This window comes from Aspergillus pseudodeflectus (genome assembly GCF_044049435.1).
Source record: "Aspergillus pseudodeflectus strain CBS 756.74 chromosome Unknown BJX68scaffold_7, whole genome shotgun sequence".
Lineage (NCBI taxonomy): Eukaryota > Fungi > Ascomycota > Eurotiomycetes > Eurotiales > Aspergillaceae > Aspergillus > Aspergillus pseudodeflectus.
The window spans coordinates 386,794-410,585 of NW_027263783.1; the positions used below are offsets into that span (position 1 = coordinate 386,794).

Here is a 23,792-nt window from a genome sequence, read left to right on the forward strand (position 1 = left end):
GGAAATGACCCTCAGACATCCCCAAACCAGGTGTTCCTCCCTCTAACATGCTGCTTTGTACATCTACGCCACGGATGTAACTTGATGGCGATGATCGACGCCGCGAGATCGCTCCCGACAGCTGAAACGGACCCAGATCCGTGCGGAAATGACTCCCAGACATCCCCAGACCAGGTGTTCGTCCCAGTAACCTGCTGCTTTGTGCATCTCCACCCCCTGAATTGGGTCGCTCCCGTCATCAACGCCGTAGGGAGTCGCAGCTGGTCTCGGTGCTTCCAACTTGAGGGCTGCCGTGGCCCGTTCACACGACGGCCGCGTAAGGATCATGCTATTGACATGGATGTGCTAGACTCTACTGCACACCCATGCGTGTTTCGCGCTTGAGGGGTCGCAGATCTTGTAGAAGATGGGCCGCCGGTATGAACCCTCAATGTGACAAGATATACTGAGCTTGGAATAGAATGGGCTGATGGAGTAAATGTATAGGCCCGCGGATCGTAAGGCGGATGAAGCTTCGAGTGTTCTAGGAGATTCAAGCGCCTGGAGGTGTTGGGACATCTGGTGTCGTTCCCACTCGTCCGTGCTACTCTTCCCGGACGACGACAGTGAGCCATTGAGAGTGATTCCAGCGCTTACAAGCGCTTTACGTTTCGCTCATACCCAATTATGCAAGAGTTTCTTGGCTTGGAGGTGGGTTATGCATGTAGTGTATCATTCAATAGAGACGCGGCCAGGCTCACCGATTCCGTCTTGCAACTTTTCTCGCGGTCCTCTTCAGTCTACGATGTAGTCTACTTCACCAGATAGGGTGGAGATCTAGTCCATTCCATTCCATAGGATGTTATACATATAACGCTGCAAACACCATGTGCTGATTCTCTCCCGTCTCACGAGGTCACATGCGTCAAGCAGCAACCCGCCTATAGATTCTCCTAATTTCCTTCTCCCTACGCATCCTCCTTGATCCCGATAACCTGGTTATTGCTATCAACCGCAATAGCCGTCTTCTGAATCGATGCCTTGACGGGGTTTGGCGCCTCAAAGATCTGATCGAGTTCCTCGAGCTACACGACAGATTTAATTAGCACACATCTCAAAATAGGGTGCGGTCAAAACTCACCGTGCGATCCTTGGTCTCGGGAAAGAACAAGTACATAATAACCGTCTGGATGGCATCCCACACCACAAAGACGATGTACGTCTTCCACCCGATATTATCCAGCGACACGGGCCACGCAAACTGGTTGAGGAGACCGGCGGCATTCACAGCTAGCGAAGAGAATGCCATACCCTTGGCGCGCATCTCATACGACAGCACCTCGACGGGATACAGTGCCTGGAGCGGGGTGAGGAAGAACGAGAATACGGCTCCAAAAATGAAAATGAAACCGAGGGTCGCGTTCGACGCTGCGCTGTTTAGGCTTCCGTCGGGTTTATTCACTTGACTCGAGGCCGAGAGAATCGCAACCCAAACAAGACAGCACCCGGACATGCCAAAGAGCATCATCGGTCTCCGACCGAGGGTATCAACAAAGGCGGCGCCGACGAGCGCCCAGAAGAATTGGAAGCAGGCGTAGCCGAGGTTGATGTTTGCCTGAGTGATGTCCGAGGTGAAGCCGGCGCCGCGGAGAGCGGGGACGAGGTAGTAGGTTAGCACGCCGTTGCCGGCCCATTGCGCGAAGATGGCGAAGAAGCAGTTGCAGCACAGGCGGTAGAAGCTGCTGCGTTTGTTGAATAGGCTGCGGTAGTCCCAGAATTTCTTATCCTGTTTGCCAAAGGGGGTTAGTTGTGTCGATGAAGCTTATACGAGTGGGCTGATGGATGGATGCACTTACGGAACCATTCATGTTCAGGTGCGCCTCATATTCAGAGATTTGCAGCTGAACCCACAGGGAATCACGATTTCCAAGACCATGCCACTTGGTAAGGACCTCAATCGCCTTCTCCTGCTTCCCATGAACATACAACCACCGCGGAGACTCCGGAATCATCCAGCAAGTGCAGATAATGATCCCCGCAAAGACCAGCTGCAACCACAGTGGGATCTGCCACGACTGATTTGTGTCGAGGGTGATGGAACCACGGACAGCACCCGACGAGAGGATCGACCCGATAAACCAAAACGTGTTGCAGTACCCCGTGACCATTCCCCTCCACGCCGGATGCGTTGTCTCAACGACGTAGATCGGTCCCGCGGCAGCGGCGATGGAGACGCCGAATCCGAGCAGGAATCGCCCGCCCATGAACTGGCCGACACTCGCGTTTGCAATCGTCGTTCCCGAGACGACAGCACCGAGAACAATGAAGAAACTACCCAGGAACATGCCGACGCGACGACCCCAGGTGTCGATAGCAGGACCAACAAAGGGGAGGGCACTCACGCCACCGATCTGGTACATGGCCGAAACAAGACCGGCCCAGATGCCTGCGTCGCGGCCGTTGAAGTGGTCGAGAAAGATGGTGTTTGCGAGGAGACCGCTGAACAGGGACCCGTCGTAGCCGTTCATGGTCTGGCAGCAGAAACCGACGAGGAGGCAGGCGCAGAGGAGGAGGTTAGTGCGGCCGAGGAGGTTTGGTTTCTCTTGGATGAGGGCCTGGTTGAAGGCTTCACTGCCGGTTACGGTGTGGACAGTGGTGTTTTCCTATGCAGTGATATCGAAATGATTAGCAGGGTGTTGGTAAAGGGGGATGTCTGCAGTGGAGACTCACAACCTGCTCCAGGGCTGGGGCAGCGATGCCCCCGGCAGACTTCTCCAGTGTATCCATGACAAGGCGACGAGAGCCAGATCAATGAGATGAAATTAGTGAAGAGAGAACTTCAGACAGTCCGTGGAGTGAAAATCCAAGACAGCTTGGCCGTGTCGAAGCCTTTTAACAGCATCTCGGTCGCGGCCAGCCAGGGGACTAGGCTCAAAGTGTCACGGGCAGAAGAATGGATCGGACGGTCTGGGGATCTCGGGCAATGCGGAGAAGCGTGGAGGAAGGGGAAAGACGGCGACTGTCAGGTCAGGTTGGAACTGGAACTTGCCACTCTGACCCGGGGCCGTTCCGGGAAACCTTGTCCCGGACTTGGATCTGGGGGCCGGCCGGTTGGGCCTGGTGCTCTCCGAAAATCACGGTATCCCGGTGCGTCGTTGAAGCATTCAGTTCATATGAGATTGAAGGCCAAGGTAGATAGAGGAGTCATCGCGAATTGACACACATACACACATCTACAGAGACCGTTCAGTGCTCATTCCCAAGAATGAATAATCAAGCAAAGTTTGTCCCCTTGTCTTCGCCTACGCGTCTCCGATTCCGACCCACAGTTGCATTCCTCGGCTAGGGCTGCCACCCAGTTTTCGGAACAGGCGGACAAGTCTCCCTTTTCGGCGCGGACCAGGCGGGGGAATCAGTTGCCTGTGGAGTCTCGTCACGCATGCGATTGGCCGCTGGCGTGTCCCCAAGTTCAAAGAATCAGTCCCAACTCGTTCCATGTTTTGTCAATCACTCATGTCTCACACGGATGGGACCGGAGACCCATGTCCTGATTCCTCTATGGTATAGCCGTCTGCTGGCCAGATGATGCAAATTGAAGTAATGGCGCTGGGCACGTCGGATTGCTCATAAGCGTACAAAGGCGTCTATAGGACAATACACTAGGCGGGACCAGGCCCACGATTTGAGGGCTCAGCAAATGGCATGGCATCGCCTTGAGCCAGCGTAGAGAGGTCAGGCCATAGATCATTCGGGCCCCAGCTCAGATACTCCCACATATACTCCGGCGGCAAGTTGTCGAAGAATCCGGCACCCTCGTCGACAGGCCGACCGCGTAAGCCTTGCTCAGCAGTGTGCTCACTCGCCACTGGTATTCCCTCGGAGATGGAATTGCTCATCGGATCGTTGCCCTGTGTATCAGGTGGTTGAACATCCGACGCTTGTAGAATAGAGCTAAACAGGCTCGAGATGACCTCAAAGGTCCGTCCCGCTGTCGGCGAATACGGCCTCATCCGGTCCAGAGCGAGTATTGCCGTCTGCACTTGGTTCTTGCAGGACTCCGACGACGCCTCCGAGTTGTTGTCCACGGGCACGCCGGAGAGACAGATCAGGGGAACCATTGTCGCCTGAAAGAGAAACCATACGGCATTCCAGCCTAGCATCCGATTCACATTTGTCGTCTGGGCAATGTCCAGGATCACGAGCTCGGCGGACTCTCGGCACCGTTGGATCGCGTTCCGTTCGTCAGCTCGGATGGCGATCAAGGGGATGCGCCGCATCGTCTGGTTCAGTAGTGCTGGGCGGTATAGTAGCATTTGTTGGGTGTAGAAACGCCACCGCATCACTGTCCGGACGGAGTAGATGCTCGTCGGCTGAGGCTCGGAATCTCGGAGGATTGGAGGCATGTTGTTCCACCATTGCAGGAGTTGTGCGTCTAGCTCGGCCATTTCTGTATGGGTCAGGGCAGGTGGAGTCGCGAGGGATTCCTGGATCTTGGAGGCGACTTTGACAAACTCGACGTTTTCGATTAGCGGGACGATTTCGAGGTAGTTGTCCTAGATGGGAATCCAGTTAGACCCGAGTATCTCTCCAAGTAATAATAGACTGCGCACCTTATCCACCAAACGAGGCGGATTCACCGTGATGCTCGCTGTGAAGAAGTTCATCCCAGGTCGGCCGAGCGTCTCCTGACCCCACGTCTCAAGACAACAAAGGGACCACCAGATACGCCGTCGAAAGTCCTCATGGGCGACTCGCTCCCGGTCATACACTGACCGGCTGTCGCACAGCTCCCGATGCAACCCCAATGTAAGTGCCATGCGCATGGAAGTACCCATAAGCGAGTATGCCAGGTTCGGCTGGCTCGTGTAGTGGCAGTACCAGCCGCCCATGAGGCCGAGCGCTTGTACCAGTTCGATGCTCGGATTGCCCAGCGAGCCTAAATTGAGGTGACTCATTGAGCTTTCAAAATAGGTGCAGTGTGTTCTGTCGTTCACATCCACGGCCGCTACAATGCTGCCCAGCGCAAGGACAATGTCGCGTAATGCCAGCCATCGGGCATCCTGTCGATTTCCAGCTAGATGAGTCCTGCGAAAGGCGTCCTCGTCCAGGAGCGGTGCGAATACGTGAAAGTTGGCAAAGTACGCGTCCACCAGCTGGTTTTCCGTGAATTGAAGCGTGGCAAGCGTCGCAGACAGTGGACTAAGCGGCTCCTCGGCCTGTTGCCGCGACACAGTCGGGGAGATGGAGAAATTGTACTCTGGGTGGTTCCAGGCGATGGCTCGCAAGGCAGCCTGCACGGATGAGATGCCTAGATACGAAGTTGGCGGGCGCGCCAAAAGCGATAACGCGTTAACATCGTCGGAGATGTGTCCGCTAGAGACTGGCGGCGCACCAGGGATCTCGCCGACCTCGTCCCTCGGGATGAAATGCAGCGACTCGAGGGTCGGCCGCTCGGTCGGCAGCACGGATATGGCCGTGGTTGCAGAAGTTGTCGTCGCGGGGGAATGTTGCACCTGGGTGGAATTGGAATTGCCAGTCATCAATTCCAGCAACTTCTCTCGCGGTAAATCAACGAGCTGCTCTGGTGCGGTACCAGGGAAGAGCTTGGTCAAGGCACTGCGGTAGTCGGGCGACGGACTCGCTCTCGCACTAAGAATTTGACGACCTGTTCAGTGGTTATTTCCATGTTGGATCGCGCCTGCCCGGTTCTTACTTTCGTATCCGCTCGTTGTCCGGGTAGGTACATTCCTGCGGCCTCTTGTACCATCGACAGGCCTCGCACGGCTTCTCGCCGTTGCACTTGATTTTGCGACGCCGACAGGAGCCGCAGGCGCGTGGGACAACACCGCGCCTGGTCACTCTGCCCCGTGTCGTCCCACTTTTGGGGTTGCGGGGACTGGGCTCGCGCTCCTTGTCGGCGGCGTCGGGGTCTTTGGTGGAATCAAAGGCGATAAACATGGCGGGGAGCAACCGATTGTGTTGCAGTGCAGTTGAGGGAATAATCTAGGTGGAGTGGATCAAGATAGTGAGGATGAGATGATAAACGCAGGAATGGAGGAACCCCGAGGTCGAATTTCGGTGCCCCACACTTTGTTGGACGCGGAGAGTCCGTGGCTGGTCGGGAACACCAGGGCACTTGGCCTCGTCAACGGCATTTGAATCATTGAATGAGGAGGAGCAAAAGCTTAATACCGGCATTGGAGTATGAACCGACGCGATCCTTTAGTTTCTTAGTCGAATTCCCCGCGCCTCCCCCGGCTTTTTCCTGTTCTCTCGCTAGCCACGTTGGGACCACGAGCTCCGGGCCTCTGGCAATCTATCAACTACCACTTCCATCGGTTATACGTTTGAAAGAGTCAGGAGTCGCTCGTTCATCTTTGGACAGTGTTCAGCGATCAACTACTGTCCATACTTGTCGGTGAGATGCCAAGAAATGAGTGGTGCCACCCACTATATATTCTGACTCCTGCTTGCCTCGGCATCGATTTTTCGTCCCACAATCATTTAGAGCTTGCTGGACTTTGGCAAGATTTAGACCATACAACATTGGATCCTTAATCTTAGATTGCCGCAAGCTATTATAGGACATACGCTCATGTATAGGATTGACACTCCACGAAATCGAAAGTACGAAGTTTCACTGTCATTTCTGGAGCCGCCCCTGTGACAGATAGAGAAAGTGAAAGCATCGTCCTACTAGGAATAGCTATGAATATCTCTACTGATCAGCATTGAAAGTAGAAGGGGATATCAAGCTTGCTATGGTTGCCGACGTAGTGTTAGCGGAAACCTTGGGAGAGGAACCCGCCTTGGAGCCTGCACTACTACCTCTGATGGTTCTTTACTAGATCTCATCCTTGGGTACTAGGCATTGTTCTTCGTCCGACTTACCGTGTCCACCTGCATGTGAGGGAGAACATACCGCTCACTTGGAATGCGCGAGACTCGACTTGTAGCAGGCTACCTGTATTATTCCCGCGTTCAGTCCGAGTCAGGACGCTTTCGATATCAGAAAACACGATAGGTGGAAGCGAATGAGTTCCTGATGGTACAAAGTGCCCAGCCCAGTGTCTCGTTATATTTCTCTAACTGTTTGCTTGGCTTGGCATCTGGTGATCCGTGGACATCGCTTTAATGCTGGGCATCCAGACTCAAGGTTATACTGCTGTTGATTTTCCACCATTTAGAAAAAGAAATCAAGAAGATGAACACAAAAGGCCACCTGCCTTGGAAAAAACCTGACGTCGTGGTCCAGGAAGGCCCTCTGGAGAACTAACACAGATAAAAGAATCCCTGTCGAGATGGAGCGCGCGCGCTCCATCCCTCGCTCCCTTCTCGTTCTTAACACAACCTGCCCCCTATTTGCCCCAACGCTTTCTTGGAACCAAACACAACATGAGCTCTCTGCAGACGATCCTGCAAGTGGTCTCAACCTTATCTAATATAGAGGAAGCACACAGAGAAAGCCTTCTCTTGCAACAACGTGAAGAGCTCAAGACTGCCCTTGACTCACTACACTCTCTTTCACAAACACCGGAGTTGGACTCTACTCACCTTCGAGTCGGGATACACCTTCAGCAATTCCTCCAGCGATATCTCCTTCAGTGATAACCCCTGCTCCTGCAACCACATCTCCTACGGCAACACATCCTACAGCGCCCTCTCCTTTGGCGATAGCCCCTTCTCCAGCGACATCTCTGGCTCTGTTGATTCTGCTGATACCAACCCACCTAAAGTGGTAACACACCTGATTGACAGTGGGTAAACGTAAGGACAAGATACGGGAATGTCTGCAAAAAGCCTCGGATTCACCTAGTACATCCAAGATGGGACTAATAGTCGCTTGACTGAGGTCTGCCGGTTCCAGAGCGTTGGCAATGATCCACCTCAGCACGGCAGTATCCCGGGCGCTTCGCATCCGGCATCACTCTTGTCCCGACAGATACTTTGGAGTCGGTGTGGTCGATAGTCAGGCCATACCACCTGGAGAACGGTCCCACCTTTTGAAATGTGCGAGACCCGATCGCCCGTGTCTGTTCCAACCAAGGCAATCGCAACTCGGTGAGATTGGAGCCTGTTGGCATTTCCAGTTGGTTCTACCCCTGATATAAACCAACCAAGGAGGCGAGAACTTTTTCAGAGTCAAGCCACCAGCAGGCCCTTCTGCTGACCTCCGTACGGAGAGTATGCGGGGAAGCAGCGATAGTTTCGTCAAGGAGGCTGCCGAAGTGCCGCCCAAGGCATCTGGGCCTCTATTAATCGCTTGGCTGCGTGTCAATAATTGGCCACCTTGATACAAAGTTGTTTGTCGGAGATTCGCATCTTACACGGTGCGCACAAGGAGGACGGGTGGGACTGACTCTAGGCACTCGATTTAAGGCTATCATGAAGGCTTTCTGTATCGAGTGCCGTGGAATTATTTGAGCAGGATCATCAGGGAAACTACGTGAACACTGGCATGATGGCTTCTCAAGTCGTTTCATCAAGAAACCTCCCGTAATAATAAGGACTTTCACCCTCCACGGACTACGTCGGCAACCCGACCATTAGTAGCTAGAAAGTCCAACCCGATTAATTGGACACCAACCTTGCCCCATGCGACAGTTTTCAATACGGAGGTCCGGATTTCCGAGCAATGCCCGAGCGGGCTCAGGCGGAAGTCCGTGGCCGTTTCGAGTTAGCTGGCCTGCACCCCAGAATATCGTATTCCAGCCGATACTCCGTGCTCCACACAACCGGGGAAAGCCTCGTGATGAAACCGCCATGTGCTGATGTTGATTGAAGAGGCGTTTGTTCATTGCCCTGGCTCCTGTCAGCAGGTGATGGCACCACGGGCATAGCGCGCTGGAAGTTGCTCCTGTCTGCCTTTGGCAAGGGATCAGATCAACCACCATCCGCATCGATAGACTTTCTTCAAACTGCGTCGGGAGAACTATAAAAGCACACATCATCTCCCTTCAATATAGTACATCGCAGCAACGGCAACCACACAGCACACCTTCAGCAATCTCGAAACGTTGAATCGAACCCGATCACCATGAAAGCCTTCCAAATCCTTCTCTCCGCCGTCCTCACCCTGGGCGCTCTGGCAGCACCGCATGATGAGATGGCCAAGAGAGCCGACCGCGGCTCTTACACCGTCTCCGGCCTCGGGTCGCGCAAGCAAGCCATCCTGAACGCGGGCGGAAACACGCTCGATCTCGCCATCGCCATGCTCGAGACGTAAGTCTACATCCCTCCACCATCCAGAGAACGAGTCTTGACAAATCTGTTGCTAGCGAGACAATGACAACCAACTACGTGTATGGAGATGCAAAGACCTACGACGCTGCGAACTTCGGCCTCTTCAAGCAGAACTGGGGTATGCTCCGTGTCTGTGCTACGCGGTACGGCCTCGCTGGGCAGTCGGAGGCTCAGTGGAATAATGGTGCTGTACTCAAGTATGAAGCCCCTTGTCACGCCCTTGCGCTGCGATCAAGGATCCCCCCGTCTAATTATACATATCCAGCTCGAATGTGTATGCCGACGTCGCGTCCCGCTGGGACTGTCAGGGGTACTACGGCGTGGACCTATGGTTTGCCGGACACCGCAATGGTGCGAGCGGACTGAGCAATCCCAACACGGATGATATCAACAGTATGTACCAAGGCTGTGCTGGCTAAGCTCCTGTGGGTTTGTGTTGCTAACGATGCGGTATAGAGTACAAGACTGCCGTCTACTGGATCCAGGCGCAGATCGACAGCAACTCGGTCTACAAATCGGATGATACGCGCTTCTGGGTTGATGTTGAAGCTATCTAGATTAAGCTTCAATTCAACGTACGGGGCAAGGAGGGATGTGCATGGGATACTTGGTTCGCCATGGCTGTGATGAAAATGTTTTGTTTTGCTAGCATTTGGATATGTAACCATTTGGAATAACTACCATTGTATTGAGGGATCGTCAGTTCGGTTGCCAGCAGCGGAATCCCTGTAGAATTGTCAACGAAGCTTAGGTTTCCTACTACCGTAAGCAATACCCTAATAATCCTTTAAGGGGTAATACACGGGGATGGAGTAAGCTGTATTGGAGACGTATGATAGGACTACGGACGAATGAAAGCACACATATTCTTGTACTTCGGATGATTATATGGCCACAGATAGGATAGGCTTCCCATGAGTAGCAGTAACCACTCGAGATGGGAAAATAGAACGATAGATGCCTCCCAAGAAATTGATTATCTCAACAGTCTATACCCACTGATCGCGAACAAATAAAACACGTAGCTATATCTCGCTCCCGTTGCTTTGCATAGAGAAACAAACGCTAAGATGAAAGCGAGGCAAGGAAGACAATAGATGCAGAAGAAAGACATCTAGTTCATTACTCAAGAGCAAATCCAGTCAAATATATCTCCTGGTCGTACACCACAGCGACGACTCTCCCCCATCCAACCATCAACAGATCATCAGGACGACGTACCCTGAAGCCACGGACGAAGTTACCAACCACGGGAGCCGGCACTTGAGCTGTGAGGTCATCGATTGTTGCTCCGCAAAACACGTATATGTCTGAGAAGGGCTCCACCCAGATGCACACGTCGACAGTTATGAATGTAGAGGTCGACCTGTACGTGCGATACAGCTCCCCGTGGTGGTTGGGCTTGAAGGCAAAAGTCAAGGCCGGCTCGTGGGTTCGTTGGATCTCGATATGGGTATCGTCATCCATATCTGAAGGCTTGGGATCGTCAAGAGGTGTTGTATCCTCGTAAGGATATTCTTCAGGCTCTTGGGAGTCATCGTGGTGGTCTTTCTCAACGTCTTCGTTCTCGGAAGCGGCGGTGTCATCGTGTGCATCGTGGTCTGAGTGAAGATCAGGGTCTTCAAAACCATTGTGAATTCCAAGCAGATGCTGCTCCCAACGAAATCTTGCTTCTGCCCCTTGGCCCCAATCGTCGTATGAGTCCTGGGTGAAAGACATGGTAAGATAGTTCGGACTGAGGTGGAGTATATGAGACGTAATGAGTATGTAGGAGAGATACTGAATGCGTGTGCTTGGCTTGCGAGTGCAATGTGTGAGGAATGGGATTGATGAGGAGTAGATGCGATGACCGGTGATGATCTGGAGAAATGTGGGATGACAGGGGGGTGAATTTGGGGGTATTTATATTCGAGATCCGGCAGAGCTCGAGCAATTCCTTTGTTAATGGATATCACAAAGAGCTCCTTGAGAAATCGGAGCTACTCTCTTCTCGTCCTCTTGGATTTCCAAGGGGCATCGTGACTGGAGGTTGGAGCTGCGCTGCAATAAGACATTGTCCGCCCGTCCTTGGTCTCCATCCTCAACAAGAACAAGACAAAGCACAGCTAGAGCTATCTGAAGGAGCTATAGCTTTTTCCGTTGAAGCTCTATTCGAGCTATTTCAAGCAGCTATAGCTTACCCACATAATAGTCTCTACCCTCGAAAGTCACGAGCTAGAGTTTACAAAGAGATTATCTTTTTACTGTCCACAAAACGTTAATTTGTTGTTTTCAAAGAGCTCATTTACTGGAGCTGAGAACGGACGGGCTCTTCTCGAAGACTACGTCTAACGTACCATCTTAAAAGTGACATCCTCCTCGTACAGTGTCCCTCCCATTTGTATGGTCCTGATACGTGGCCACCGCGAACAAAGCAGCCTGAATTTGACTAACTCAGTTCAGGCTCGTTGAGTAGAGACTTGGAGAGAGCGATAAGTTCATGACCCCTACCAAACAAGATCTTGATTGTCCCCGAACCTCTCCAAGCTACCAGTATCCCTCTTAATGTCATTACTGGCAATCTCAAAGCAGTTACAACGCATATTGAAACTGCGTGAGTCACAGTCTTCCTTCTACGTCATTCATCATTATCTAGCTCTCCTCATAGGCGGTTAGACCTGAGCGTTGGAGGAGAATTTTACGAGCCCTATACTCTCTCTGACCTGTGCATCTACAAGATGAAATTTAGTTCCAAACTCGACGCAATCTTTCATTCCATTTGACCTAACTAGAGTATGCCCACAAAAGATTTTTCATGTGTCGGGAAACCCGTTCTATAGATCGATTAGCAACAACAGAGAGGATAAGAAAGACGTACCATCTCCCATTCCGGTCCACCAAGCATAAGAAATGACAAGACACGCCACCCAAATCACATCCAGTCACCTACTCACCGGATGCACCGCGCCCCCCGCCCTCCTAACCTCGAAAATCTTAACATCCTCATAAACAGCCACAACTTCGCCCAGCCCATAATGCACAACCGCCGACCCCGCGGCACTCGACGGTTCCCAGTACCCGTTAGCCCGCGAGCCGACGGCCGGATTCGTCGTGCCCATATCGCGATCCATCGAGGTCGTCGGAGTGAGTTTGTCCTTCTGCCCCTCGATGGGTTTCACGATCACGACGCGCGAAAGCGTCGTGGCTTTTGTTGCGGTTCCCCAGTCTGTGAAGATTTGCCCGGAGGGAATGAAGATGTACCCGTAGGCGCGAGAGCCGATTGCAGGGGCTTTGGCGGCGTCGTAGACGATCCAGGTGGGGTTTGTGGTGGGTTTGTTGTTGGTGTTGGTGGTGGCGGCGTTGGTAGGCATGGTGGAAGGTGTGTTGTCGATGATTGTCAAATCAAAACTGGATAGGGAGTATCTCGTGTGGTCTCGTACGGCTTCTTATAGTTTTGGCGCTCAAAGGGCAACAATGGGCTTTGAAGCTTTGCTGTTGCGTTGTTCGAGGACAAGGGCGAGATGGTCACTTGAAGATGGACAATGAAGAAGAAAAGCCTCCATTGTGCTGCTTTGTGTATCCATCAAAGCGTCCAGAATGTAAAGAGGCATTGTTTGGGACTGTCGACTCTACGCGACCATTAAAGGACATCAAGGGCAAAACGAGACAAAAAGAGGGTGTAGTACAGTTTGGACTGCCGTAGCAGCTCATATCGGATAGTGAAATCCATACTACGTAGCTCGGCCTACTCTACATACTTATTTTCTTGGAGCTTATTGGGAATCTGGCCCAGGATAAAGAGCCAATAGGCTGACAAAGTGGAAGTTGCATGATGAACTCGTACTGCGTAGTAATGCAGCTCTATTATAAACGCTCAAATGCACTACACTCAGCGCACCGACTCCTAATGGTTAGGGCTACGGTTCTACGTTTAAGAGAGGAGAAATAGCTTATAAAGTCAAACATTGTTATTGATTTCGATATAAAGTCCGCGAATGGCAGCGTAGTATGAATTGTAAGCCAACAAAACCACAAAATCGACATACCTTGAATCCCCCCAAATCATCCCACCAACAACCATCACAAAGCTCAGAGGAACACCCCCTGCTCCGGATGCTCCACGACCGCAATCTCCAAGTTCTCAATAATCTTGACAACAACCCCCGACCCAAACTTCAAGAACCCCGCATGCGACACCCAGAATCCGTCAACGGTTTGCCCTAGCTGAGGATCGCCAGTGACCTCCGGCGACATCGCCATACCATTCACCGTGCACAGGTCGAACTTGTCGCCCTCCTTGGCGCTGCCTTTAGGCGTGACGACCACCATCTTGGGTAGCTGGATGATCTTGTACACGTTGCCCTTTGCGGCCTTGAGGTGGCCGGATTTTGTGAAATAGAAGCCTTTTCCTTCCTGGCCCATGGAGCGCGGGAAGGGGGATACGCGCACGAGGCATTCGTGGTCGTTGATCACGTACTCGGCTTCGTACTTTTTTACCTTGAATTCGGGGGCGCCTTCCTTTGAGGTCTTGTAGACCCAGAATTCGCTCTTGTTGATGACTCTGGTAGACATGCTGGAGGTTCCTTGGTTGACTTGATTAGTATTAGGGCAGCTTTTGTTGTCTTGGGGGCTTTGGGTGCTGTTAGCTGTGGTCTGGAACTGGGCTTTGGAGGTTGCAGTCGTTTGGAGGGTGGTTGGACACGGTGCGAGAGTTGGTAAAAGGCGATATAGACATAGATATTGTGGCTATTTATACTTGCCGAGTCTCACTGTGCTTATTGTACTCTTTGTAGACATATGTATCTCGTCGACTCCCTTTCAGTGCCATAGCTTGGCCTCTTTGACGACTTGATAACGTTGTTGAAGGGCTTTGTTATGTCTTCTAGCTTTAGGATGATCCTATTATTCTCCCTTTATACGGGGCGAACAAAGGCATACCTTCCTTGAAGGCCTTTATCATGCAAGAAATGTATGCAACAAAGATACAGTATCACAATGAACGATATCTGCAAGTCCTGTAAGAGTGTATCCCCGAGAACCCGAGTATCAAGGAGCTCAGAGTACTTTGGCTGTAGTACTTCTTCCAGGCGTGGGATTAGATAAGGAATCCAGACTTTGAGGAATAGAGGGCGCTTCTTGATCTAATCTATATTACTTATTTAATACGTGCTAGTGAAAAGAATTTATATTACAGGCAAAGACCATACATATTCTTCTCCATAGACTACCTGGTCAACCCAGCATTATTCGCAGTATAACGATAAGCACTGATGTTAGGTCGAGTCTCGTGGATAGTGGCATTGGCGCCTTCACCCGGGTAAAAGAAACGCTATCATAGAGACTACAACTTTCACCACCAATAGTAAGACTTCCTCGAGCTTGTTGAATTGCTTTGTTTTATGCTTCATTGGTAAAAACAAAAAAAGGTTGTTCTTGTGCCTCTAGTGCCAGTTTTACTCCTTTTGTCTGAGGTCCTATGTGCGCCCTTATGCCCATCTATGGGATTGATATTCCATACGTATCCAGCGCAAGGGCCGAGCAGTAATTCAGCTGGTCACTACCTGGCTTACGAATACATTGATTAGAAAATCGGAAGATTGCACAATACACTATCATATATGTATGGATAGCGTCGACCGGTATTTAGCAGATGTACACTGGGGCCGATGTAGCCGTTAGGGCTTTTTTTTTTTTTGTTGTGGAACGACCACTCGCAAGAACTCACTGCCTCGCGACGGCTAAGACTTACAGTATAGGGTAATATAAAGCTTAAAAGCCATGTAGAAAATAAATTGATATTGTTCTAAACACAATCAAACATCCGCCAGTACGGGATAGACAAACTCACCTTCTCAATAACCACTTAGACATCCTCCTCCAACATAACCAAGAATGGACCCTAAAAGGCGTCAGCACGACTCAAGTCTGAATTGACTTACTGAAACCCCAGCGCAGGCTTCGTCCCACGCACCGGATCCCTCCCCGTAAACGTCTCAACCTCCTCCTTCCCTTCCTCCTTCTCCTCTTCCGCCCCAACCCGAGCCTCCGGCTCCGCCTCAACAAGAGCAAGCACAACATCCTCCGCAACATCACTCACAATCCCCATGCCCCACTTGATGAATCCATCGGGACACTGCCAGAACCCATACGTGCGTTTCCCGAGCTCGACCTGGCCCGGGGAGGCTAGTTCTGCCTGAGTGCGCAGGTCGTCCACCTCGGGGGCAATCGAGCGTTCGGCGTCCTGGTCGGACTCGGGGATGACGGTGACGAAGGCGTTGAAGTGTAGGAGCTCACGGACGATTCCGTTTGTCTGTTTCAGCCCGTCGGGGATGGTGATGCGTACCCGGTGCGATGGGAGCCGAGGGCTGGTGCCCATTCTGTCGGGATCGTGTAGGGGGTTACTGTGGGGATTGAGAGGGGGCTTGGTGATTGGGACATGGTGGTGGTTTTGATAGAGTGGATTTGGTTTCTCGTTAGTTGGTATAATGTTCTGGTAGTGGTTGAGAGGTGAGATGGTGGTAGATCGACAAGTCGGATGATTGATGCATCGTAGTAGATGGGTTAGGGTGCCTTTTATATTCGTCCAATATAGCTGCTGCCTTTCATGCTTTGTTGTGGTATAATGCCTTTCGATGGCTCATTATGCCGCTGGGATAGGATCTCTTTCATCCCATTGTTGCTGAATCGCCATACAAGGCAGGCCGCATTGATCTTGTTTTCCCCGGAAGATGCCCTTTGAACGCAGATAATGATTGATTAAAGCCCCATTATGTATCTTTGTTGACTGCTCAATGTATGCATTGTAGACCTGTCTCATTGTGCTATTCTATCGAAGCCATCTGTCAGGGAGTCTCCTCGTACTATGCAGGGAGCTAGACTACACTGTCTTGTATCGACAGACTAGCGTGGCTGACAAAGGGCCAGACGAGATTTTTTTGACCTAAAGGATAAAAAGAGCAAACTACGTATCGAATGGCAGATGCTTCCAATTTACGTTGGAATAGAGTAACCAACATCACAGCGGTTTCAATTCCTCGTCCCTCTAACCTGGCTTCTGCGGCCGGGGCCTCTGATCTCTAAGAAGATAGAATGCTCCATACCACAAGAGTAGAAAACGACTGTGGCAGCAAGCGCATAGCGCGACCCCGTTTTCAGGACAAGGAATTGATCAGGGCTAGTTGCCTAAGGCTTTTGGCTGTCTGGGAAACAAGGTCCGAATAGTGTCTCGATCTATAAAACTAGATTCCATAGGGCAGACCTGATAGCGTTGATACAACATGGCCGCAGTACAGGTCCTTTCCTCGCAGATAAAACGCGAGCCTCAGTGGGTGGGGACTCCACGTTCTCCGTACTGGCGGACCGGTTTGACATGCTGATACTAGTTAGTTTTCTCTTCGATTATTTCCTTTGCTGATCGCGAATCGCAATCGCCAAGGACACTGGCCGAAGTTTCGATAACAGAACCGTCGAGGGGAAAAGGCAGCCGCCTCTGGCTTGACGCGTGAGCGGCACTGTGGACAGGAAATCGGCGTTGGCGTATGTGTTGCCGAAAAGGGGCCCAAGAAAGCGTTCACCTTGCTAAAGGACGACAACTTGGACTACCTTGCGAGGCCTCCCTTCCTGTCCCGCAACGTCGCTTTCAAGTGACAAAATCGAAGGATTTCCAAGGGGGCTCGTTATCCTCGTTGTCTTCGTCGCTGCCCTCAATTCCATCGGCCCTGTACTCCTTGTTTCCCTCTTCCTCCTTACTTTCCCGCTTTGCTGTTTGACTGCACCCCCAATGGCTGCGTCCACTTCCTCCTCTGCCGTCGGCCCCGCTGGATCTTTCTCTTCTTCCTGGGTTAGGTATTTTGTGTGTGGCCGATCCCTCAATTTAACCAGAGCAAAGGGAAATAGTCCAGGTCAGAAGAGTAGAATATCAGCTGGGGATCGTTCCATTCGGTGCTCTGTATAGATGCCACTGTATTATCCCTGCTGCCACGTAGTGGTTCCTGGTGGAGCAACGGCATAGACGCTCTAGGTGAATTCGTTGGCCCTGCCGCTCACTGGCCTACGTTGTTCACTGCGAGTCGCTGTTGTAGCTTGTTGGGCATTCACTTCCTCTTTAGTGGAGGCCGACTGCGGTTGCTATTTAACAAGCTCGCCCTGCCCCGCGACTTCCTCAACAGCCCTCGACCGCACTTTCTCCAATATCAGGCAATATAAGACCCAAGCCTGCATGACTATCTGTTGCAGCCATCTTTTGGGTTTATCCCGTACGGTCGGTACTTTCGGTTACGTCCATCGATACTTGTATTCGTCTTCACAAATCGATATCACTACGAACCATGCCACGAAGAGCAGGCACCAGAAAGGCGCAGCTCCCTTCCAGCCCGCCCAGATGCGCTTCAATGGCCACTTCCTCGTGTCCGACCCGATTTCCGCCCAGCAACTCGAGGGCAGTGCCATGGTATGGTCAAGCCCCTGCCAGCCACAACTGCGCCAACGTACTCTCCGCACAGACGCTCACGCCTCTGCCCAGATGCGGCTGCCTTTGTTCCTCGCTCCGTCGGCGAGGCTTCCTCAAGTGCTTCCAGGGACGGCGGTCGGACCAAAAAAGGTGCGAAGAATCCACGTTCTTCATATCAGAATGGTCTGCCAGTTCCGCAAAGGTCTGAGAAAGCCTAGAGTTCACAGACGTTTTCCGACAGAAGATAAAAGACGCAACGGATGAACGCTGTCTCATATTATATGCGAGGAGAGGGCGCAGCAGTGCGCCCGTATCGGACCATACACCGCTGAGCTTGTACGCATGTCAGCTCTAGCTATACAGCATGATTTGCAGGCAGCCAACGTCCTCAAGAACTGGGCCTGATCAAGGTCTCCCTGACATCGGTGAAAAATGATGTGGCGCTATGCGCAACCTGCCGCAACGGGTATGACGAATGGCATTGTCATGCCGTACGTCAGTAGGCGTGTGCTTCTGTTTCTCGAGCTATGTTCGTGCAAAATGCTAATAGTGCTCTGGTTCATAGACCATCCGCCTCATGAAATCCTTAGGGTTGATCGATTTTGACCTAAAATCACCCCAAAATGGGGTTGCGCTATGTGGCCAATGCCACATCCGCTATGACGACTGGAGCAATCCTACCGTCACTTTGTACCCCTTCAATCTCGAATACTTCATCCTTTTTGAGCTGCGGGACCGGAAAAGACGCAGACAGGTGGGCGGGATGAGAAGAGTGCCAACCGCCGAGCAATACGCTCAACAGTCTGGTTTGTATGAGCGAATGGCGTTTGAGCAGCAGTCCATGCGCGCCTTTGTTCCATACCCACCGGCGGCATGGCATAGGGCGCCTGTTGCAGCCCTCCGTCGAGCGATACAGGCTGCCTTATTTCCCACCGGTTCCTTCATCACATATAGCGATGAAAAGAGGCTCTCCCTTGTGAACATCTTGTATTACGGGAGAGAGGAGGAGGCATTAGAGGCATTGGCTGACAGCCAAGGGTGGTATAGCCCGGGGGAGGATGGAGACTCTCTCCTCGGCGAGCTTCTTGACGATTGATCATTCAACCTCATCTACCTGACTACTTTTCGGTTTTGGCGAAGAGCTTCAGGATGGCGAGAACGATGTGGCGGGGCCGCCTGGAGGTGGGGCGAATGGAGGCGCTGTCGGTAGTGAGGCAGTCAAAATAGTCAAGGAAGAGGAAAAGACGGAAGCGGACGCCGAGGAGGATGACAAAATCGGTAAACGCGAGCGTAGCGATGAGGAGGACGAGAATGAGGACAATGACGACGACGACGACGAGCCCCCTCGTAAGAGGTTGAGGGTCGAGCATGCCTCCTTCGACTTCCTTGATGGGAGATGGGCTTATGCAGCAAAATAGAGCCATTGGAAGTAGCAACAACCATGTTGATGTCCCCTATGCAAGGTCGGTCGCTTGTGTAAACAAGGAGCCTTCGCTCCTTCCACTTGGCTGTTTGATTCTTTTCGCAGTTGTTGCCTTTTTTTTTATTGTTGTTTGTTTCTCGTTTGCCTTGCTAGCGGGCTAGCTAATAAGATAGCCTATTCTTATCCATCATTGTGACCACGAAATTGTTGGGAGAGTAGAAGATACCACATTATTTCAACCATGGAAACCCATCCAGTCTTCAGATACCTCATCATTGAGTGAATCTATCTGACCTTTGTTAGTCACCGCAAGAAGTTGCAGGACATTCAAATTGCCTGCCACTGGCCATACAAGGGATGGAGGAGGCGAAGGAATAGGAGGTGGAAGATGAGGTAAGGGGAGGGTTCCTAGATACTACTAAAGGCTAAACATGCTTCCTAGGCTGCTTAGTAGTAGCTATTTCTTATATAATATTCGAATCTTTCCTATCCCTCTGGTCCCTTCCTGTTTGATAAGACGTGTCCTGTTGTTGTATTCTAGTACTACTAAGGGCTAGGAATAAACCATCATGACTCTCATGATTGCTTGCCATATTAATCTCATTATCTTCCACTCTTATTCTATCAATCTTTCAGTAGAATATATCGGCGGCCAATTATGTTTCCAAACCCAAGCCCCTACTAGGTCACGCGAAATATGAGCCGAAATATGACATGCTCAGAGCGGCTGCTCAGCTAGAGGCTGCTCCCAGGATCTTTCATTTGCTACATCAGCTCGAGCATGTACCGTGGATCCAGGCCTTTGCTGCCTATTGCGCTGAAATGGTCCGTGGCCGCCGCCAAACCAATATAATATAGACTTTGCAGCCAACGCGTCCGAAGGTTAAACCCTCATCAGACCACCAGCACAGGAAATGGCAGGGTATACTCGCCAGTGTCCTCGCAAGCTTTTTCCTTCCCGCTCACCTCCTACAACCCCGCCCTCCAAACTGGCATGGCAAGTGCACTGGACCGAGGCACCACCTACGATTTACAAGATCAGATAGTCGATCTCAACTTTGATAGCAGACTAGAGACTAGATACCGTCTAGTCAACGGCTAAGACCAGGTAGATTCGCGAAACGGGGCCTACCCTGCAACTACTACAGCTCGCGAGCCATCGGATTCCGACTCGTGCAGGTGGATTAATCCTACAATCGACGATTTGGCCAGGCCGCCTCATACCAACAACGCGGGGTCCAGGTTCCCAGCTCCCGTCTGCGGTCAAGACGATAGCGTTATGGCATCATCCGCCCTCGTTGCGGATGCGGAGGCGGATGCCCCTTGGCATACAGCCGGACACAATCACACAAACACAAACGCGAACAATAACATGCCCGAGCAATCCCATTACCCCACACTGCCCGACTACGACTCTCTAGGCCAGATACGAGAGGATCCATCGTATCCGGATGAGCGGGAGCGAGAGCTAGCGCTACAGCTAGCGCGAGAGCGGGAATTGGAGCGCCGAGAAATGGTGCAGTACGCGGACACCCAGCGGTTGCTCCTGGAGAGGCGGAGGGAGGAAATGCTCAGGACTTATGATCCCTGGCCCATCTGGGCGCTGGGAAGGTATGCATATACCTCTGACGCTGATACGGTTATGCGCGAGGCGCCGGTGCCTGGGTCTGGGCCTGGGCCTGCTCCTGAGCCTGAGCGCAACAGTGTGGATGACTGTGATTGTGAGTCTGATCCCTCTCGGGTTGGAATTGAGGATGAGGTTGAGGATGCAGCTGCGGCTCAGGGTAACACTCTGCCGAATGATGGTGGCAACTTGGGCACCGAGACTGTCGAGGATAAAATCGCTGCTGAGAGGAGGCGAATTGCTCGTGCGGGTTGGGCGGATTTACCTGCTCGCGCTCTCGCTCACGACCCCGAGGACCGGACACCAGAGTGGTCTGAGCGAGTGGACTCGCCTGCCAGTGTCGAGACGGCCGCCCCTTCCCGGCCCATTACTCCTGAGGATGTCATACCGGATATGCAATATCACGAGTATACCATGGGCGGCGGGATCGATTGGATGGAGTGGATTGACAAGGATGAACCCGAGCCCATGTACGAGTCCGAACCAGAGGAAGAGGAATCCGAGGAGGACGCTAGACGTCAGGCTGCTCAGGCTTTGATAGAGCATCCGTTCAAATGGTTTACTGCGGCCAATCAAAAAGAGAACGAGCGTGAGGAAGATGAAGAGACTGATGAATTGGGGACTCGGGCATACCGCAAATGGGAGGCCTCGGACCGGGGTCTTCCAGCTGGAGACACCGAGTACGAGACGGAGAGCACGCTTGGGTCTGGATCTGAGACAGAGACAGAGTCCGAGTGCGGAGGACGATGTGAATGTGAGCGTGAGACGAGATCAGAGTCTGAGTCGCGGACTGCAGAGATGGACGAGCCCGACGAGACCGAGATCGCAACCGACAGCGCCCTCCGCGAAGGCCACATCACAAACTTGAAAACCGCTCTTCTTAGACTCTACCCTCCGTCGCGATTCATCCAACTCCCGCTGGTAAAGGAATACATCGCCCGCCTTACCCTCGATGAAATCCAATCCATCATTCAAACACACCTCTTGGGCGGCTCACACGTCCTGCTAATTACCCGAACACACACGACCCTCGAGGCAAGCGCCTCTAGCCCAATGTCCTTTGAAAGGGCAGCCAACGCCATGATCCGGCGCCTGTTCCCGCCCGATCGCGGGCGCGCAATCACAGTGGAAACATCCCCACTCATTGACGCGATGCGGGCGATGGGCGTTGACAAGTTGCGCGAGGCCCTTCCGGAGGCATTGAAGCACATGACGACAGAGCAGATTTGGGCGGTTGTCATTGCGCCAAAGGTAACGGTCGTCGAGCCTGTTCTTATTGAGCTGTATGGAGCTGCGGCGGCGATGGGGGTTGAAGGGGGGTTGGGTTTGGGCTTGGGTGTGAAGAGTGGTGGGAGAGGGAGGGGGCCAGGCTTGCAAAGGGCTTTTAATCTGATCAGTATGTGGCACGGAGGCTGTCTGGGGAGTTTCGGTCTCTCGTCTTGTTTGTTTTTTCCTTACTTTCCAATATGCGGAGGAGTTACGGTGCAGTCTATTTCAACTTTCATCTACCCAGCACTATACCGAGTCAATAAATTGGATACAGTTCTCAAAGTCCGTCAATTGATTTCGCTCTCATTGCACAATATTGGGCGCCTTGTTTGGCATCAGCACATAAATATGATACCAGTCAAGATAAGCCGGTTATCATGAAGCCACTTGTCCAGATTGCAGATCACTGACTTCGACTCCAAACCAGCACAAACACAATCCATCTTTCCAAACGCAACAGGCAGCCCAACCGCCAACATGACCCAACTAAAAACGTACCTCGACATCGTCAAGGAATGCGACAAGTAAGCCATACATGACGACACGCTCCCCATCACAATTGAGAGAGAGCCATGCTAATAAAGGCAGCTTCCCCTACGAAACCGAAAACCCTGCCCTGTACAGCTTGCACCTAGAAAACTACTATTCCTTCAAAGTCGCCGGGTACACCGAGGTGCTCGGCCACGTACCAAAGTACATAATCCGCGCCTTTGCATTTCCCGACGGATGGCTTGTCGACCATGAGGGGCAGGAACTTATCCTCTCGCCCGCGCTCGATAATAGCCTCACCGAGAGCGAAAAGGCGCAACGGCGTACAGCGCTCATGGAATCGACACTAAAGTCCATGTCCCAGACGCCTACACGCCGGGAATTCCTCGCTCTCGCGCGGAAATGGCGTAACGAGACGTTTAACATCTACAGCACGACTACCCCCGGCAAGTCCAAGATCCGCCTCCTCGAAATCGAACGCTCCGCCAGTGCCCTCTTTGGTATCCTCACGAGCGGCGTGCAACTTACCGCGTACACGACGGACCCAGTCACGAACGAACTAAAGATCTGGATCGCGCGCCGGTCACGCAAGAAGCAGACGTATGCCGGGATGCTAGATAGTGCGGCGGCGGGCGGACTGGAGAGTGGGATGAATCCGTTGGAAGGGGTTGTCCGCGAGGCGGTTGAGGAGGCGAGTCTGGGTGAGAATGTTGTGCGAAAGGGGGTTAGGTGTGTTGGGGCGCTGAGTTATTATCATGTTATGCCCCCGTCACCATCGTCTCCATCTCTGTCTGAGCCTGTGAGTGACGGAGTGAAGGATGGAGAGGAAGAAGTCGGCTTCCTCCAGCCCGAAATCGAGTACATCTACGAGCTGCACCTCGACTCAACCACGCAACCCAAACCTGGTGACTCGGAGGTCGAGGAGTTTTATCTTTGGGGCGTGGAGGAGGTCAAAGCCGCGCTGTTGCGTGAGGAGTTTAAACTGAATAGTGCGATTGTGGTGATCGATTTCTTTGTGAGGCATGGGGTGATCACGGCGGAGAATGAGAGTGATTATGTGGAGATTGTATGTCGGCTGCATCGGAGGTTGTGAAGACTTGGTGTGTGGGGATGCGAGTGTTTGTGGAAGAGAGGAGATGAGGCGGAAGTGAAGAAAGACGAGGTCAGTCAGTTGGTCTCAACAACTCGAGGCTCGTATCGAGAGACATGACCAGTCACTGCGAATCTTGCCCCCAAGCTGGGCAAACTGAGCTCAGATTCCGATCCCCGCAAACACGAAAATCGAGCGAATGACGTCGATCACCCCGAAAGCTCGCAATGATCGGCATCGCCATGCA

The 23,792-nt window shown here is 52.2% G+C and overlaps 8 protein-coding genes across 8 annotated transcripts; 3 read left to right on the forward strand and 5 right to left on the reverse strand.

Moving 5' to 3' along the window:
• Positions 1–721: 721 nt before the first annotated feature.
• On the reverse strand, positions 722–3,040 carry BJX68DRAFT_279230 (general substrate transporter). The gene is made up of 4 exons (XM_071048693.1): positions 2,710–3,040; positions 1,836–2,642; positions 1,121–1,765; positions 722–1,064 (listed from the first exon to the last, which is right to left on the reverse strand). Exons 1-4 carry the CDS (start codon positions 2,764–2,766, stop codon positions 948–950), a joined length of 1,626 nt encoding a protein of 541 aa, XP_070902709.1. The 5' UTR covers positions 2,767–3,040; the 3' UTR covers positions 722–947.
• A 517-nt stretch (positions 3,041–3,557) lies between these two features.
• Positions 3,558–6,103, reverse strand: BJX68DRAFT_192398 (transcription factor domain-containing protein). Its single transcript, XM_071037414.1, has 3 exons — positions 5,693–6,103; positions 4,590–5,628; positions 3,558–4,532 (listed from the first exon to the last, which is right to left on the reverse strand). Exons 1-3 carry the CDS (start codon positions 5,935–5,937, stop codon positions 3,639–3,641), a joined length of 2,178 nt encoding a protein of 725 aa, XP_070902710.1. The 5' UTR covers positions 5,938–6,103; the 3' UTR covers positions 3,558–3,638.
• Positions 6,104–9,016: 2,913 nt separating this feature from the next.
• On the forward strand, positions 9,017–9,779 carry BJX68DRAFT_263379 (uncharacterized protein; the record flags this gene model as incomplete). Its single annotated transcript, XM_071044679.1, has 4 exons — positions 9,017–9,201; positions 9,258–9,419; positions 9,488–9,615; positions 9,679–9,779. The coding sequence occupies 4 exons, from the start codon at positions 9,017–9,019 to the stop codon at positions 9,777–9,779; spliced, it is 576 nt and encodes a 191-aa protein (XP_070902711.1).
• Positions 9,780–10,344: 565 nt separating this feature from the next.
• BJX68DRAFT_263380 (uncharacterized protein) lies at positions 10,345–10,941 on the reverse strand (the record flags this gene model as incomplete). The annotated part of the gene is made up of 1 exon (XM_071044680.1): positions 10,345–10,941. The coding sequence occupies one exon, from the start codon at positions 10,939–10,941 to the stop codon at positions 10,345–10,347; it is 597 nt and encodes a 198-aa protein (XP_070902712.1).
• Positions 10,942–13,290: 2,349 nt separating this feature from the next.
• BJX68DRAFT_263382 (uncharacterized protein) lies at positions 13,291–13,773 on the reverse strand (the record flags this gene model as incomplete). The annotated part of the gene is made up of 1 exon (XM_071044681.1): positions 13,291–13,773. The coding sequence occupies one exon, from the start codon at positions 13,771–13,773 to the stop codon at positions 13,291–13,293; it is 483 nt and encodes a 160-aa protein (XP_070902713.1).
• A 4,309-nt stretch (positions 13,774–18,082) lies between these two features.
• Positions 18,083–18,746, forward strand: BJX68DRAFT_263384 (uncharacterized protein; the record flags this gene model as incomplete). The annotated part of the gene is made up of 2 exons (XM_071044682.1): positions 18,083–18,145; positions 18,216–18,746. 2 exons carry the CDS (start codon positions 18,083–18,085, stop codon positions 18,744–18,746), a joined length of 594 nt encoding a protein of 197 aa, XP_070902714.1.
• A 22-nt stretch (positions 18,747–18,768) lies between these two features.
• BJX68DRAFT_263385 (uncharacterized protein) lies at positions 18,769–19,074 on the reverse strand (the record flags this gene model as incomplete). The annotated part of the gene is made up of 1 exon (XM_071044683.1): positions 18,769–19,074. One exon carries the CDS (start codon positions 19,072–19,074, stop codon positions 18,769–18,771), a length of 306 nt encoding a protein of 101 aa, XP_070902715.1.
• A 1,278-nt stretch (positions 19,075–20,352) lies between these two features.
• On the forward strand, positions 20,353–23,548 carry BJX68DRAFT_263386 (uncharacterized protein; the record flags this gene model as incomplete). The annotated part of the gene is made up of 3 exons (XM_071044684.1): positions 20,353–22,093; positions 22,394–22,490; positions 22,555–23,548. 3 exons carry the CDS (start codon positions 20,353–20,355, stop codon positions 23,546–23,548), a joined length of 2,832 nt encoding a protein of 943 aa, XP_070902716.1.
• Positions 23,549–23,792: the final 244 nt, after the last annotated feature.